The sequence below is a fragment of the Eublepharis macularius genome, chromosome 5 (assembly GCF_028583425.1).
Source record: "Eublepharis macularius isolate TG4126 chromosome 5, MPM_Emac_v1.0, whole genome shotgun sequence".
Lineage (NCBI taxonomy): Eukaryota > Metazoa > Chordata > Lepidosauria > Squamata > Eublepharidae > Eublepharis > Eublepharis macularius.
Window position 1 is genome coordinate 108,641,391 of NC_072794.1, and position 14,108 is coordinate 108,655,498.

General features: G+C 41.2%; 1 protein-coding gene across 2 annotated transcripts in view; it reads right to left on the reverse strand.

Moving 5' to 3' along the window:
* The window catches only part of ILRUN (inflammation and lipid regulator with UBA-like and NBR1-like domains), a 61,267-nt gene that overhangs the window by 18,911 nt on the left and 28,248 nt on the right, over window positions 1-14,108 (reverse strand). For both annotated transcript variants that reach the window (XM_054979639.1, XM_054979638.1), the window contains exon 3: window positions 3,053-3,250. In XM_054979639.1, the coding sequence (XP_054835614.1) occupies window positions 3,053-3,250 (198 nt within the window). The remainder of the gene's footprint in view (window positions 1-3,052; window positions 3,251-14,108) is intronic.

A 14,108-nucleotide genomic window follows, 5' to 3' on the forward strand; every position in this document is an offset into this window, starting at 1 on the left:
GAATCCCATGCTTGAGGGAGTCCACCAACTACACGAGAACTGGGAAAAATTACAACGCACAGCTTGCAACATTCAACAGTGCAATGGATAAACACTGCAAGACAGCTTTTTTTGGAAGTACAACACAGATCTGTATTTCTAACTGAGGAATACTAACATGAACTGTATGACCACAATCTGCTGACAGAAACGTAATTCAAATAAAGTTAAATATTATAACATTCTCAGCTTATACGTATAATTTCCAGATTATTTCATTTTATTTTATATGTCACCAGCAAGTGATGGCTGAAATACTGACCCAGTTATCCTGTACATTTTCCAGATATGGAGTGCTCATTTTTCATGCATCTGAAATGGCTGTGTCCAGAACTGTGATAGCCTACATTCCAACTAAGCCTATGCGGAATTTTTGTGGATTTAATTTGTGTGTGTGTTTTTAACTGTAAAACATTATCTAATAGCAACGTTCTCTTCATTGCAAAACCACAATCCCTCCCCCTCTGTTGGCAAAATACTTGTCAAAATAAGAGGAAGAATCATGCTGAGCATTGTGTTCAAGGATGACTGTAACAGCCACTTTAAAGGAGTCAATTGACATTTTCAGAGTTGACCAACTCGAGGATGCTGTATTATAAATAAAGTTGGAAAAGGTGGTAATCCTCCCCTCTTACATGCCAAAAGAGGGGATCATGCAGCATGCAAAACTCTACAGGCAATTTGTCACTGAACAGGGATGAAAACGGTCACCTCCTTAGCAAGCATCTTGAAAATGCTAAAATGGGGGAGGCCCTGCAGGGGTAGAAATATATCACCAAAAAAATCTGTTTTGTTTGGAAGCCTAACTACCAATGTGCTATTTCTCTCGTCAAATAGTCCTATGGTTGCTAGCATGTACTATTTTGACAAGCAACCCCAAAAGCTCTGATGGTTCCATCAGTGGATTTTTTTTTTAATGATTGATATTATTTATAATCTGCCTTTCTTACTGAGACTCATACCAGATTACACACTGTAATTAAATACAATCAACAGCTGGGGCATTCAAACAACACAATAGGGTATAGATTGCAGAAATCTGAAAATACACAGAAATCTCACATAGGGATGAAACAATATTGAACAAAACATAAGGTAATGGAACATGACATAATTAACAGTAACAGACAGTGCACAGTAGTAATATAGTTCCTGTCTCATTCAACCATTATAGCACAGCCCTCTTACCTGAGTAAGAAAACCCTCCAGAATAGTTTTGCAGAGTTTGAGGAAAGCCAGAGAGAACGGGAGCTCTCCTGACTTCTTCATGCAGACTGTCCCATAAGACGGGGGCTACTACAGAGAATGCACATGTATGAGCAGGTGTTGATTTTGCCCATTTGCAGGGTGAAACATGCAGAAGGCCTTGTTCAGATGAGCTAAACTGCCATGGCAGAACATAGAGTGGTGCTCCTGTAGATATGAGGGGCCAAAGCCATGAAGGGCTTTGTATATGATAGCCAAAACCTTGAACTGAGCCCTGTAACTGATGGGCAGCCAATGGTGTGACCGTAGAAAGGGAGTAATATGCATGCTCTGCCCAGCTCTTGAAAATAACTGAGCTGTGCTATTCTGCACCAACTGGAGTTTCCATGTTTACTCTGAGGGGAGACCTACGTAGAGTGCATTAAAATAGTCAAGTCCTGATGTTACCATGCCATGGACCCATGTTATGCCATGTCATGGTAGCGGGCCATCTTTCAGGTTAGACTGACTTTGTGAGAGGCATTTTTTGCCACTGCATTAACTTGCTTCTCTAGTAGCAGCACTGGATTCAGTATAATTTCCAGGCTCTTAACTGAGTCTTCATGGGACAGCTGAACCCCATCGAAAGTGGCGAGTATAATATCCTTCAATATCTCTGCCTTCCCAACCTGCCTCTCTTCTATCTTGTCTGGGTTCATTTTCAATTTGTTTTCAGCCAACCAACCACAGCTGTTAGGAAAAGAATTAAAACCTCTACTGCATCACCAGTGTGTTTGGATAGTGGTATAGAGGCACAGAGCTGAGTGTCATCTGCATTTTGATGATCTCCAATTCCAAAGCTATAAATGATTTCTCCTAAAGGCTTTACATCAAGACTGAATAACATATGGGACAAGACTGTACCCTGTGGAATCCTGCAAGGTAACTCCCATCCTGAAGATAGCTTGTCTCCGAAAGCAACCCTTTGAGTCTCTTTCATGAGGAGCCAGTCCAAGACACATTCCCTAATACCCACTTCTGCCTCTAAACACCTCAACAAGATGGCATGATCTACTGTGTTAAAGGCTGCAGATAGATCCAGGAAGATCAAGAAAGAAACATGACCTTTTGTGTATTGTCGAAGGCTTTCACGGCCGGAGAACGATGGTTGTTGTGGGTTTTCCGGGCTGTATTGCCGTGGTCTTGGCATTGTAGTTCCTGACGTTTTGCCAGCAGCTGTGGCTGGCATCTTCAGAGGTGTAGCACCAAAAGACAGAGATCTCTCAGTGTGATCTCTCACTGAGAGATCTGTCTTTTGGTGCTACACCTCTGAAGATGCCAGCCACAGCTGCTGGCGAAACGTCAGGAACTACAATGCCAAGACCACGGCAATACAGCCCGGAAAACCCACAACAACCATGACCTTTTGTCTTCATTCAGACAGAGATCATCCACTAAAGCAACTAACTCCATCTCATAGCCCAGCCTGAAACTAGGCTGGAAAGAGTCAGTAACACAAGAGCTATCCAAGACAACCTGTAGTTGGTCTGCTACTGCTCTCTCAATCACTTTGTCCAGAAAGGGCAAATAAGAGACAGGGGGATAATGGGTCATATCATTTTTGTCTAGGGATAGTTTTTAAAGTAGTAAGTGGATAATCACTTGATTGAGTGGCTGGGGGAAGGTGCCTTAAGTTAGCAACTGATTTATGACAGACGTTAAGGGCTCATTTATGTGGTGGTTACATGATTTTAGTAACCAGGATCCAGTGGCCTTCACAGATACCAGGATCCTGTCAATGTCCATCACTGTAACTGGTACCACTTACCTCCGTAATAGAGCCCCGTAGCAGTGCACATTCGCCACTGGCCTTGATACATTCCCGCGGTACTGGGGCTGCACATCTGAACACTAACATCTGCAATCTCTTGGGGCTCCAGTGATCGGACCATCACCATATTCACATGGCCAAACTGGTCTCCACCAACATACTTAAGACAAACACCCGGAGGCCATGCTTCTGTCCCTGGAATTTAGCAAAGATGATATTAAAGCATCTCATTAAAACACTCACGGAAAATTTAACCAATCTGCAGCAGAAAGCTCAGTTCTTTCACATATTGGAACTGCTTAGGGCAAAAGCTGATTTAGAAATTTATTGACTAAATAGAAGCAGCTCTTTGCTTGTTTATGTGCAAAAGCTACTCACAGCTACAGTTGGCCATTTGAGCAATCAAAAGATTTACTCAACTGATGGTCAAATATTAAATTTATCAAAATAGCAACAAAAAGATAATCATTAACTGGTTTCATACCACTGCAACATGTAAAAACAAGTTACTTATTGTGAAACAATGATATTAATTTAAACAGTGTTAAGTAAGGAGTTTTTATATATGAATGATTTATTGAACAGCTTTTTGCTTCGGCTTTTATCCTGGAACACTATGGCCTGCCTACAATCCCTTTTAAAAAATGAAATAAAAATAAAGAAACAGCTGCCTAGGCATGCTGGTGATGGAGGAAGGGAAGGCTTGGGGGTTCTAAAAAGACTTGATGGAATCCCTGGTTTATTAAAGTTTGAGAACCACTTCAACAGATTTTAATACATGCAGTTTGTGTGAATTTTTTTAAAAAATCATTAATGTATTGTTGTACAAGCTTTTTCTTTATGGATAAACTTGTACTTATGTCTCTGAAACTACGACTTTTTGTGTATTGAGTGATAAGGTATGTGTATGTTTAACTGTGATTTCACTGGGTAAAGTGAAACTTTGGGTGGATTTTTTCTTCAAGTTTTGTTTCATTTTGTGGAGGTGATACATACATGGGCATCAGTAGATGAATGATTAAAAAACTAAGCACACTTCTCCATAAAGAATAGGTGAGAAAAATATGCATGGGTAATATAAATGATATACAATACTTTTTACCCAACTATTTACATCCATAAATAAAGTAGGAAATAGTGACATAATGCTACAGCAATGCATGATGGGACAGGCAGAAAAACAACTTCCCTTCATAAGCAACAGAATAAGTCAGTTGCTAGGGTTGGAGCAACCACATCATCATCAACCCAGCAAAATCTGAGGATACTTAAATCCAGAGATTGTAGCCAAGAACAAATAAAATGGATAGTTCTACAATCCTGAAAAATGCTCCAGGTTTGCAGACAAATCTGAAATCTTCTTCCCTGCACCTGGTCCAGACCAGCCTTATGACAGAAGGACGCTAGCACCCAGCTCCACCCGCCCAAGCCTTGAGCAAGGTGAAGGATATGGCACCCAGACAACTGGTGAGACAGATTACCTGTTCCTTCCTCCCTCCCTCCCTCCCCTCCCACTTTAGCAGGCTGGGACAGGGGCAGTCAGACTGCTTCTTTTTTTCTCCATCTCTCCTTTAGGGGATGGGGCCAGAGTGGGGGGGGGGGGCCTGTTGCAGAATTTTTCACTCCCAGTCTGCTCTTGCTCACAGGGTTGTTGTAAGGATAAAATGGAGTAGAGGAGAATGATATAAATTGCTTTGGGTTCCCATTGTAGAGAAAGGTGGGGCTTAAATGAAGTAAACATATAGCTGAAGATGTGGAGCAGTTAAAAGGTAGGTTGGTTGGTAGGTGGGAAGGAGAGAAGCAAGAGGGGGAAGGTTAGGATATTGGGTTTGCCAGGAGGAAAACAGGAAATGGTATAGGGAAAGTGATTCAGAGGGAAATGTGCACGCCTTACAAGTCCCTTGCATGTTCCCCACTGTGCAACTGAGCCATGATTTTCTGAGGTGGAAGCTTCCAGCAGTAGGGAAGGGGGAAAACCTGAAGACAGGGTAGGTTGGGAGGTAAATGTAGGTTAGCTGAAGGATGGAAAGGAGAGGAGGAGAGGCTATGGTATCTTTCAGGGAAGAGAAAGATGAAATAATAGGGAAGATGGCTTCTTATCTTGACACGGCTGACCTGGCCACTTGGAACCATGCTATGGTAACATCAAGGCTTGACTATTGTAATGTTCTATACATTGGCCTCCCATCTAAGTTAACTAGGAGGCTCCAATTAGTGCAAAACGCTGCATCTCGACTGTTAACAGGAGCGAGCAAAAGCGTGAACTTCACTCCCATCCTACTGTTGTTCCATTGGCTACCCATCAGTTACTGTGCTCATTTCAAGGTATTGGTTATTACATACAAAGTTCTTCATGGCTTTGGTCCAGCATATCTATGGAACTGCCTCCCTCCCTATATTCCTCCACGGCAGCTTTGCTCATCTGAACAGGGTCTCCTGTAGGTACCAGGCTGCACATAGGTGAAATCAGCAGCAGCCCATATACAGGCTCTCTCTGTGGTGGCCCCTATCCTGTGGAATGACCTGCCTGAGGAAGTTAGAAGAGCACCCACTCTCCTGGCTTTCCAGGATGCATAACGTACTACTCAAAAAGGTGTTTTACTCAAATGGGAGGGCTGCATTATAGGGATGGGGCCTCAGGTGCTTCACTAACAAGTTGGGGAAACATCGACTTCATCACCATTTTTGCCTCGTATATTATCTGCTGCTTTAAATATGTACTCCTATGTACAACCATCGCTCCATGCTGTCTAATGTTAGTCCTAGAATTGATTATGTTTTGCTTCAGTATCTCTACTATGTCTTGGATCCTTGCTAATGCTATGTCTTCAAACTTGTATATGTTTACCTTATGGTATTGTATTGAAATGTACTTACTTGATACTGATTGTATTAACCTCATACTGTGTAATCCGCCTTGAGTCTCAGTGAGAAAGGCGGACTATAAATGACGTAAATAAAATAAAAATAAAATAAATAAAATAAAATTAAATAGCAAAACCATAGTCTGGAGGAATTCTGATTAGCACTAAATGATAGTTTATCCAATTTGGATATCATGATAAATGGTTAGGGGAAAGCCAGAAGGGAACAGGCATAAAAGGAAAAGAAGGGAGGTAGTTTGCGGCATGCTCTTGATTCCTCAAACCATGTTTCGGAGAACTGTCTGAATCAAGCTTATTATTTCACCCTTGAGCAAAGTCTACAGCTCTTAAGTGTTAATGAATTTTAAAACTCTTTAGAATTTCAGTTTATCTTTATTCATTCCCCTCCCCATAACCCTATCATACTACGTTATTTATACATTTATGACAACTGTTTCAAGATCTAAATTTAAAGAACAACTCCACAAGACAAGCATAGAAGGCAATATTCAATTAAAACCTCCAATGTAATATGTTTTATTAAGAACAGCCAAAGCAACACAACAGGCTAGTTATCCTGGAATCATCAACAGCCTAGATGTTGAAAGAAAAGCATGAGGAGGGGGAACATCTTTCAGGTCATGTTCATAAAATCTGTTTATCAGTCACCTGGAAGAGTTCTCAGCTGACTTTAGTGGGCAAGGATGTGGTTATTAGATTATACCCATAATGAACCCAAAACTGGAAGCAATTTAATTGTTAAACATTACTTTCAATATGTCCTGAATACCAACAGAACACACAGTTATCTTTAAAGGCTAGGAGGAAAGGGAAAACATGATAGTCCTTATATTAATTATACTGGTGACTAATTTTAGTAATGTAGTGCTTAGAATGCCAGACTCAGACCTAGAAGACTGAGGTTCAAATCCCTATTCTCATGAAAGCTCAATGGGTTACCTTGGGCACACACAAAGCCTAAACTACCTCATATGATTCACATGGTTGTTAGAAGGACAGAACTATTTAAGCCACGCCGAGTCCACAATGCTGAAAAGGGTGAATATAAATGAAGTAAATAAATAGTCAATGGATGCTGAACTGGAGCATTATTGGCTTCTAGGCTATTTTTTCTTCGTTGAAGTACCCCTCTCTGTTAGCTAATTCATGTTTCTATAGAGATTCCCACCCACCCCTTTAACTTCCAAACTTTTAATGGTTCTCTATGCACCATATGGTGTCAGAGACACATTTGACCAACTGTTGGTCTTTATGTTTTTCTCTGGAAGATTTACATATTTTGCTTCCTGTTTGGGTGCAACCAGATACTAACTCAATCCTGTGTCCACTGAAGTCAGAGAATTCAACTTAGGATGTTGATAATAGGCTTTACAAAAATGGCCTGAATGAACAGTTTTTATACCCCATTTTGTTTGTTTGGTGTGTATTTTAACATTTAGACTGATGAAGAATTCTGGTTAACTTGAAAATTTACACTATACTGTTTTATTTTGGTTCGCCTTAATATAAGGTATAAGAAACCTTTTGCTTTGGGATCCTGCAAGAAAGGATTACTATGAAAAGGTGCAGCATCAAAGCAACAGCTGCCATAACCTAAATTCACAATGGATTCCACTCCTGACACCATTGCAATGCAGTTTAAAATTGATGTTGAGCTAATCTTGTGAATAAACTTGACAAAGCTACAATAGGGACCCTAATAATAGATGGAATGCCACATGGTCAGCAAGAATTTAAAATGCGAACATCCTTATTCCATTAATTATACATAAAAAGAGAAAATCTATGACAAGAGATCAGTTCCACCACTATGGGAAACAAAGGATATTAACTAAGATTTCTTGGGGTTGCTGATGTGTTACATTTATTGAAGTATCTTTTAACCTGTTAGTAATTATAGAAGGGATGGCCAGTGGGAAGACTCAACAGTATACATGTGTATTAAGAACAGGATTCTAGCAAAGAGAAACAGTAGCTCTATCCATATAAAACTAGAGAGGATACAGAAAAAAAGACGAAGATATGAGTATCTTATACAATTAGGCACATGCGGTTCGGGAATCCGAATAGGAAAAAATGCCCGAATCGGACCCGATCCATAAAGATTCGGAAATCCTGAACCAAAGCTTTCTGAAGCATTTGTAATGCTTTGGAAAGCTTTGGGGCTGAGTTTAAAGGGCCCTGCTGCAGCTTGCAAGCAGCGGTGGGGCCCTTTAAACATTGCCCCAGCCCCCCGACTTACCTTGTCGGCGGCAGTGGTGGCTCCAGCCCTCCCCGCGGCTCGCGGGGCCGTGGAGCGGCAGAGGAGGCGGAGAAAGCCCTTCCTGCCCCTTGAATGGCTGCGGCACCGCTGTGGCCATTTGAGGGACAGGAAGGGCCGGAGGCGGTGGCTCCGGCCTTCCCCACCGCCCTGCAGGCTCAGGAGGCAGTGCGGCAGCAGAGGAGCCAGCTGGCTCCAGGCCATCGCAGCCTCATGCTGCTACCACAGCGACCTGCCGCCCAGCTGATGATCCTCCCGCTCTCCCTCCAGCCAGGTAAGCGGGTGGGGGGTGGAGGGGTTGCCCCAGGGTGGGTGGGGGTGGAGGGGTTGCCCCCCTCACTTCAGTATGCTCTGGATATTTACAGAGCATACCGAAGCGAGTAAAATACCATAATTCCGAAGCAGCTTGCTGCTTCGGAATTATAGTATTTCCAATTCCCCCCCCCCACTTCGGGTAAACCCAAAGCGGGAAACCCAAATCTTTTTGGGCTGCACACCCCTATATACAATGCGATTTGTGAATTATAAAGTACAAGGATACCATCCGAAGTTATTTACATTAGTAGCAGCATCTTTAGTGAATGCTGGTACATCTTTAGTGAATCTGAATTATTATAAACCTACTATATTCTCAGAACAAGAAACAAAAATGTCACATTTAGAATTCAGTTTGTGTCCAAATGTACTGTTTATTTTTTCTGAATCTATAATCATAAAGTACAGACATGTTGTTGTAAAAGTATTTTAATATATAATCTTACTATATAACTGAGTAAGCGTATTTCAGACAACTCACTTTATACCCTGGTGCACCACCAGAGGGCGCTGCCATGAAGGGAAACGTAGACAAGGCACAACGTCCTTCCAGAAAAAGTGCCATAGTGGGAAGCCCAGAACAGGAGCAGGATGGGAGCAGGTAGCAATGACCACCCCCGCTGTAAACGAGTTGGTATTAGGGGCGGAGCAGGTGGCAATGTTCACCCCCTGCCGTAACTCAGTTAGTATTAGGAGCGGAGCAGGTGGCAATGCCCACCCCCTGCCATTTTGGATCAGGAGTAGAGCAGGTGGCAATTCCCACCTCGCACCTTCACCTGTCTGGGATCAGGCGCAGAGCAGAAGGTTATGCCCTTCTTCCCTTCACCCAGATGAGCAGATCAGGTGGCAATGCCCGCCCTCTTCAACCTACTAGGATAAGCCACTGAGCAGGCCGCAATGTCCACCCTGTCTTCACACTGCCAGATTCAGGAGCCAAGCATGCAGCAATGCCTGCCCCCCCTTCAACTTGCCAGAATCAGGAGCAGAACAGGTGGCAATGCCCACACCCTCTTCACCCAGCTGGGATCAGGAGCAGAGCAGGTATTAAAGCCTGCCACCCATCTTCACCTGCCAGGATCAGGTGCGGAGTAGGAGGCAATGCCTGTTCCTCCCTTCACCGAGCAGGGAGCAGGTGGCAATGCCCACCCCACTTCACCCAGTTAGGATCAAGCTCAGAGCAGGCAGCAATGCCTGCCCCCTTCACCCAGATGTAGTCAGGCACAGAACAGGAGGCAATGCCCCCCTTTACCCGGCATGTATCATGCATGGATCAGGTAGCAAAGCCCACCACCCCTTCACATGGCCGAGATCAGGCAGATCAGGCATGGAGCAGATGACAATGCCCACCCTCCTCCTTCACCAGCTGGAATCAGTGACAGAGGAAAAGCGAATGCCTGCCCAGCCACCCTCCCCTTTCTAGAGCCCGTTGTATTTTTTTTCTCACAACGGGCTTTGTTGCTAGTGTTAAATATTTTAGCAATCTACTGAGGTTTATTAAGATGGAGAGAGGAAATACTCTTGAGTATGGTTATTGTATTTTGATAGCCCTTGTAATATGTATCTTTAATTTTCTTTTTACTGTAACTTTTGTTTCCCTTTCCCCTTTTCTCTCTTCCATATCCTTTTATTTGTTCAAAAATAAAATTATACCAAAAAAAGATCAAACCACAATTTGCTTTGACATGACTGAACCTGAATTTCCCAGCTTTGTGTTCTCCCTCTCCTCACTGTGCAAAGGAAATCTTCAATTTAACTAAAATTTGTTTTACTGTCTGAATTAGTGTTCTTCAACAAAATTGGAATTTTTCTTGCCTACAAACCCAGACAATCCACAAATGAGGGCAAGAAAAAAAGGTCACAATTTGCTCATGCTCAGACATCAAAACGAATCTAAGTAAATCAAAGACTTTCTGAACCAGGAAGTTTTAAATCTCATCTTTATGAGGGCAAGATTGAGGATTTGAAACTCATACAATGTGTGGCTTGTTTGTGTTGTCTCAAGTAATTTAATTTCAAAGCTTTAATTTAAAGGCTTCTGGTGTAGGCAGGCACCAGACAGTGATGCTCAATGTCCCTGGTACTGATTGTACCAATCTCACGCTATGTAATCTGCCTTGAGTCTCAGTGAGAAAGGTGGACTATAAACAAATAAATAAATATTCTGCTCAGCCTGATGGCCACAGGCTTAAGGGGTAGCAAGAAAGGATCTTGTCCCTGATACTTTTAAGCATCTACATGAAACTTCTGGGAGAAAGCACAGAGATTTGAAGCACCTCTTTCATCAGTATGCAGATGACACATAGCTCTCCCTCTCCTTTCCATCAAAATCCAGGAAGGCAGTCGAAACATTAAACTGCTGTTTAGAAATAGTGAAGGACTGAATGAACATTATTAATAAATATGAGTGAGGACTGATCTGGGAACAAGGCTTTCCCAATACTGGATGGGGTTACACTACTTCTGAAAGACTGACTGTGCAGCTTGAAGTACATCTAGATTTAATGTTGTCTTTAGATGGTCAACTGCCAGAATTTGTTTACAATACTATGTCCTTTCCTGGAGAAAGATGACCTGGCCACAGTTACAAATAAGTTCGTAATAATCAACTTGATTTCTGTAATGTACTTTACATGAGGCTGCTCTTGAAGATGGTTCAGAAACTACTACTGGTTCAAAATGTAGCATTTACCAAAACCCAAGGTGAACATATTAGGCCAATGTGTTCTACCAGCTATATTGGTTTCCAGTCTTTCCAGGCCCAATATAAATTGCTGGTTTTGACCTTTATAAACCCTAAATTGTTTCAGCCCAAAGAATCTGAATGATGGCTACCACTCATATCAACTGACCCAAGACCTAAAGTCAGGACAGGACAGAACGAGACTTAACAGAAGTTTGGCTGGTGGGAAGTCAGTGGTGAGTGTTTTTGGCTGTTCCCTGACTTCTGAACTCTCTTCAACAGAAGCTGAAGAAGTGTGCTTCCCTAAAGACCTTCTTGATGGGATATGACCCACCTGTTCTGCATGGCCATTAAGCTAGAACAGCGTGAAACAGTTTAGCCCTTGGAGTACTGTATTTTATAAATTTATATTGTTTCCATGAGGTTTTTCATTCTTTTTACTTTATTTTACCTGATTTTTAAAAATTGTATCATACATTCTTTTACTGTGTTATAAACCACTGTGATGACCTGTAATTGAAAGGCAGAGTATTAATCCTTAAAAGTTACTAAAGACTAAAAGTTTAGTAACTAAAAGGGTGGCAGATAAACTGCAAAATTAGAAAGTCATTCTGTTTCAGTACATGGAATTTTCAGGAAGGTGATAAACATTTTTTAGCACAAAGACTGTAGGCACGATGAGAGACACAAAGATATTTTCCCCTGACGATTAATCACTGGAGGGGAAATATGAATAATATAATAGTTTTAGAGTACCTTACGATGAAGATACGTAGAATGAATGGGTTAAAGGTTAGGGAACAAGAGGAGAATTGGTCTAGAAGGATGGTGGGTACTTAGAAACGTTTAATCAATTTGGGATGATTAGTCGGTTAATAGGAAATTGAGAGGTTAATTTAATTATAAGGCTAAGTGGAATGACCTATAGAGTAATAGAGTTGTACTGGGAGTAATTGTGAATATGAAATAATATTGTATGGAATAATATTTATGTATCTACCGCCTGGAAGTCCCTACACGGGTGATGTCGGTGACGGGTTGTTATATTTGGAATAAAACAATAAAGTATTTTTTAATTTTTTTTAAAAAAAGATATTTTCCCCTCATCTATTAGCTTGTTGAGAAGAATGCTGTTATACAAACTAGCCATGTTTCAAGACATTCCATTTATGAACAAAAGAAAATGTTACTAGTTCTGTTTTCTAGCACTGTGAATGACCTGTTCATCAACTGGCTTTAATATACAGGACTGCTTACTTTTTAAGCCATCAAAGAGTCTTCAAAATAATGCCCAAATTAATGCATATATAAAGAAAGAATTCATCTAATTATGGGCTGGTCAAGTGCCATTAAGATGCAGTGCATCATGTCAGCATTTATCTGGCAGGAAGACATCATCTTGAACACTTCTTCAGTCCTTTGATATCTTTAATTAAACCTTACCATGACTCCAGAGTAAGGCCATGATATCATCTACAGAGCTCTGGACTGTCTCTAGACTGAAGCTAAACTGGGTTGCCGCTAAACCAGATTAACAGGTGGGTGGGCATTTGGAGAAAGCAGGAAAAAAGCTGCTGAGATTTCTTGAAATAATTTTAAACCTACACAGAGAGGTATATACAAAAGGGCAATTTAAACTGCAACCAACCCAAAGATGAAAAGCAAAAGAGGCCTAGGAAAAATATACCACAACACTGTCAATTTGTTGTATTTTTTCTTTTTAAAGTTACTGAAAACAAGCCTTTAAAGAAACATAAGCTGCAATTCATTCAGTTATTTACATTATTTTTGATATTTTCACATTGCAGGCACTCAGTGAAAGTTTAACAGTGTGAAGAACTCATTGTGTGCACATGATCCCCGCATACAGTTCAAGCATAGGAGAAAGATATATTCTGTATATTATATAGACAACTGATTAAGAAAAGATGCTGAAACATGTTTGGTCACTAGTTTGATAACTGACAATAAGAATGTTGCTATATGTGATTATTTTGGGATATCTTCTGGATATTTATTAAAGTATGCTTGGTATGGATCTTATTAGTTTCTAAATAATGGATTTGTTTTTCTTTTACATTTTCCTCCCTCAACATTAGCCTCCACAGAAACTGGAAGTTTCTTTCTTTCCCCTCCTTCCTTAAGTGCCTGAGAATATCAGACACTAATAGTGCAATCTTAAGCAGCGTTACTCCAGTCTAAGGCTACTGATTTCAATGGGCTTAGACTGGAGTAATTCTGTTTAGGACAGCACTGGTCCAGTTGCTCATTTTGCATCTAATCTGGACTCTAATCTGGAGAGCCGGGTTTGATTCCCCGCTCCTCCACTTGAAGGCCAGCTGGGTGACCTTGGGCTAGTCACAATTCTCTGGAGCTCTCTCAGCCTCACCCACCTCACAGGCTATTTTGTTGTGGGGATAATAATGACATACTTTGTAAACCGTTCTGACCGGGCATTAAGTTGTCCTGAAGGATGGTATATAAATCGAATGTTGTTGTTGTTGTTGTTGTTGTTGTTATTATCTCACTCCATACCACTTGAACACCACAGAGATAATCCAATAACCTTTTTTTTGTGGTAAATCTGGCAGTAGTGTGCATGAAATATGGCAAAAGAATCTGAACAAGGATACTTTTTAGGGAACAAATACAAAGTAAGAAAAAGCAATAGAAACAGAGGTTTTGTCTATTTCTATGTGTAACTGGGGATCCCATGAGCATAGAATGTACAACAGCATCTATACACATTGTCTTTTGATCTTTTTTAAAAAATTATTTTACGTCACTTAAACTCCGCTTTTCTACCCAATGGGATTCAAAGCAGCTTGCGTCATTCTCCTCTCTTCTATTTTTTTCCTCACAACAAACCCTGGGAAGTAGTTTAGGCTGAGAGTTTGTGACTAGTCCAGGGAG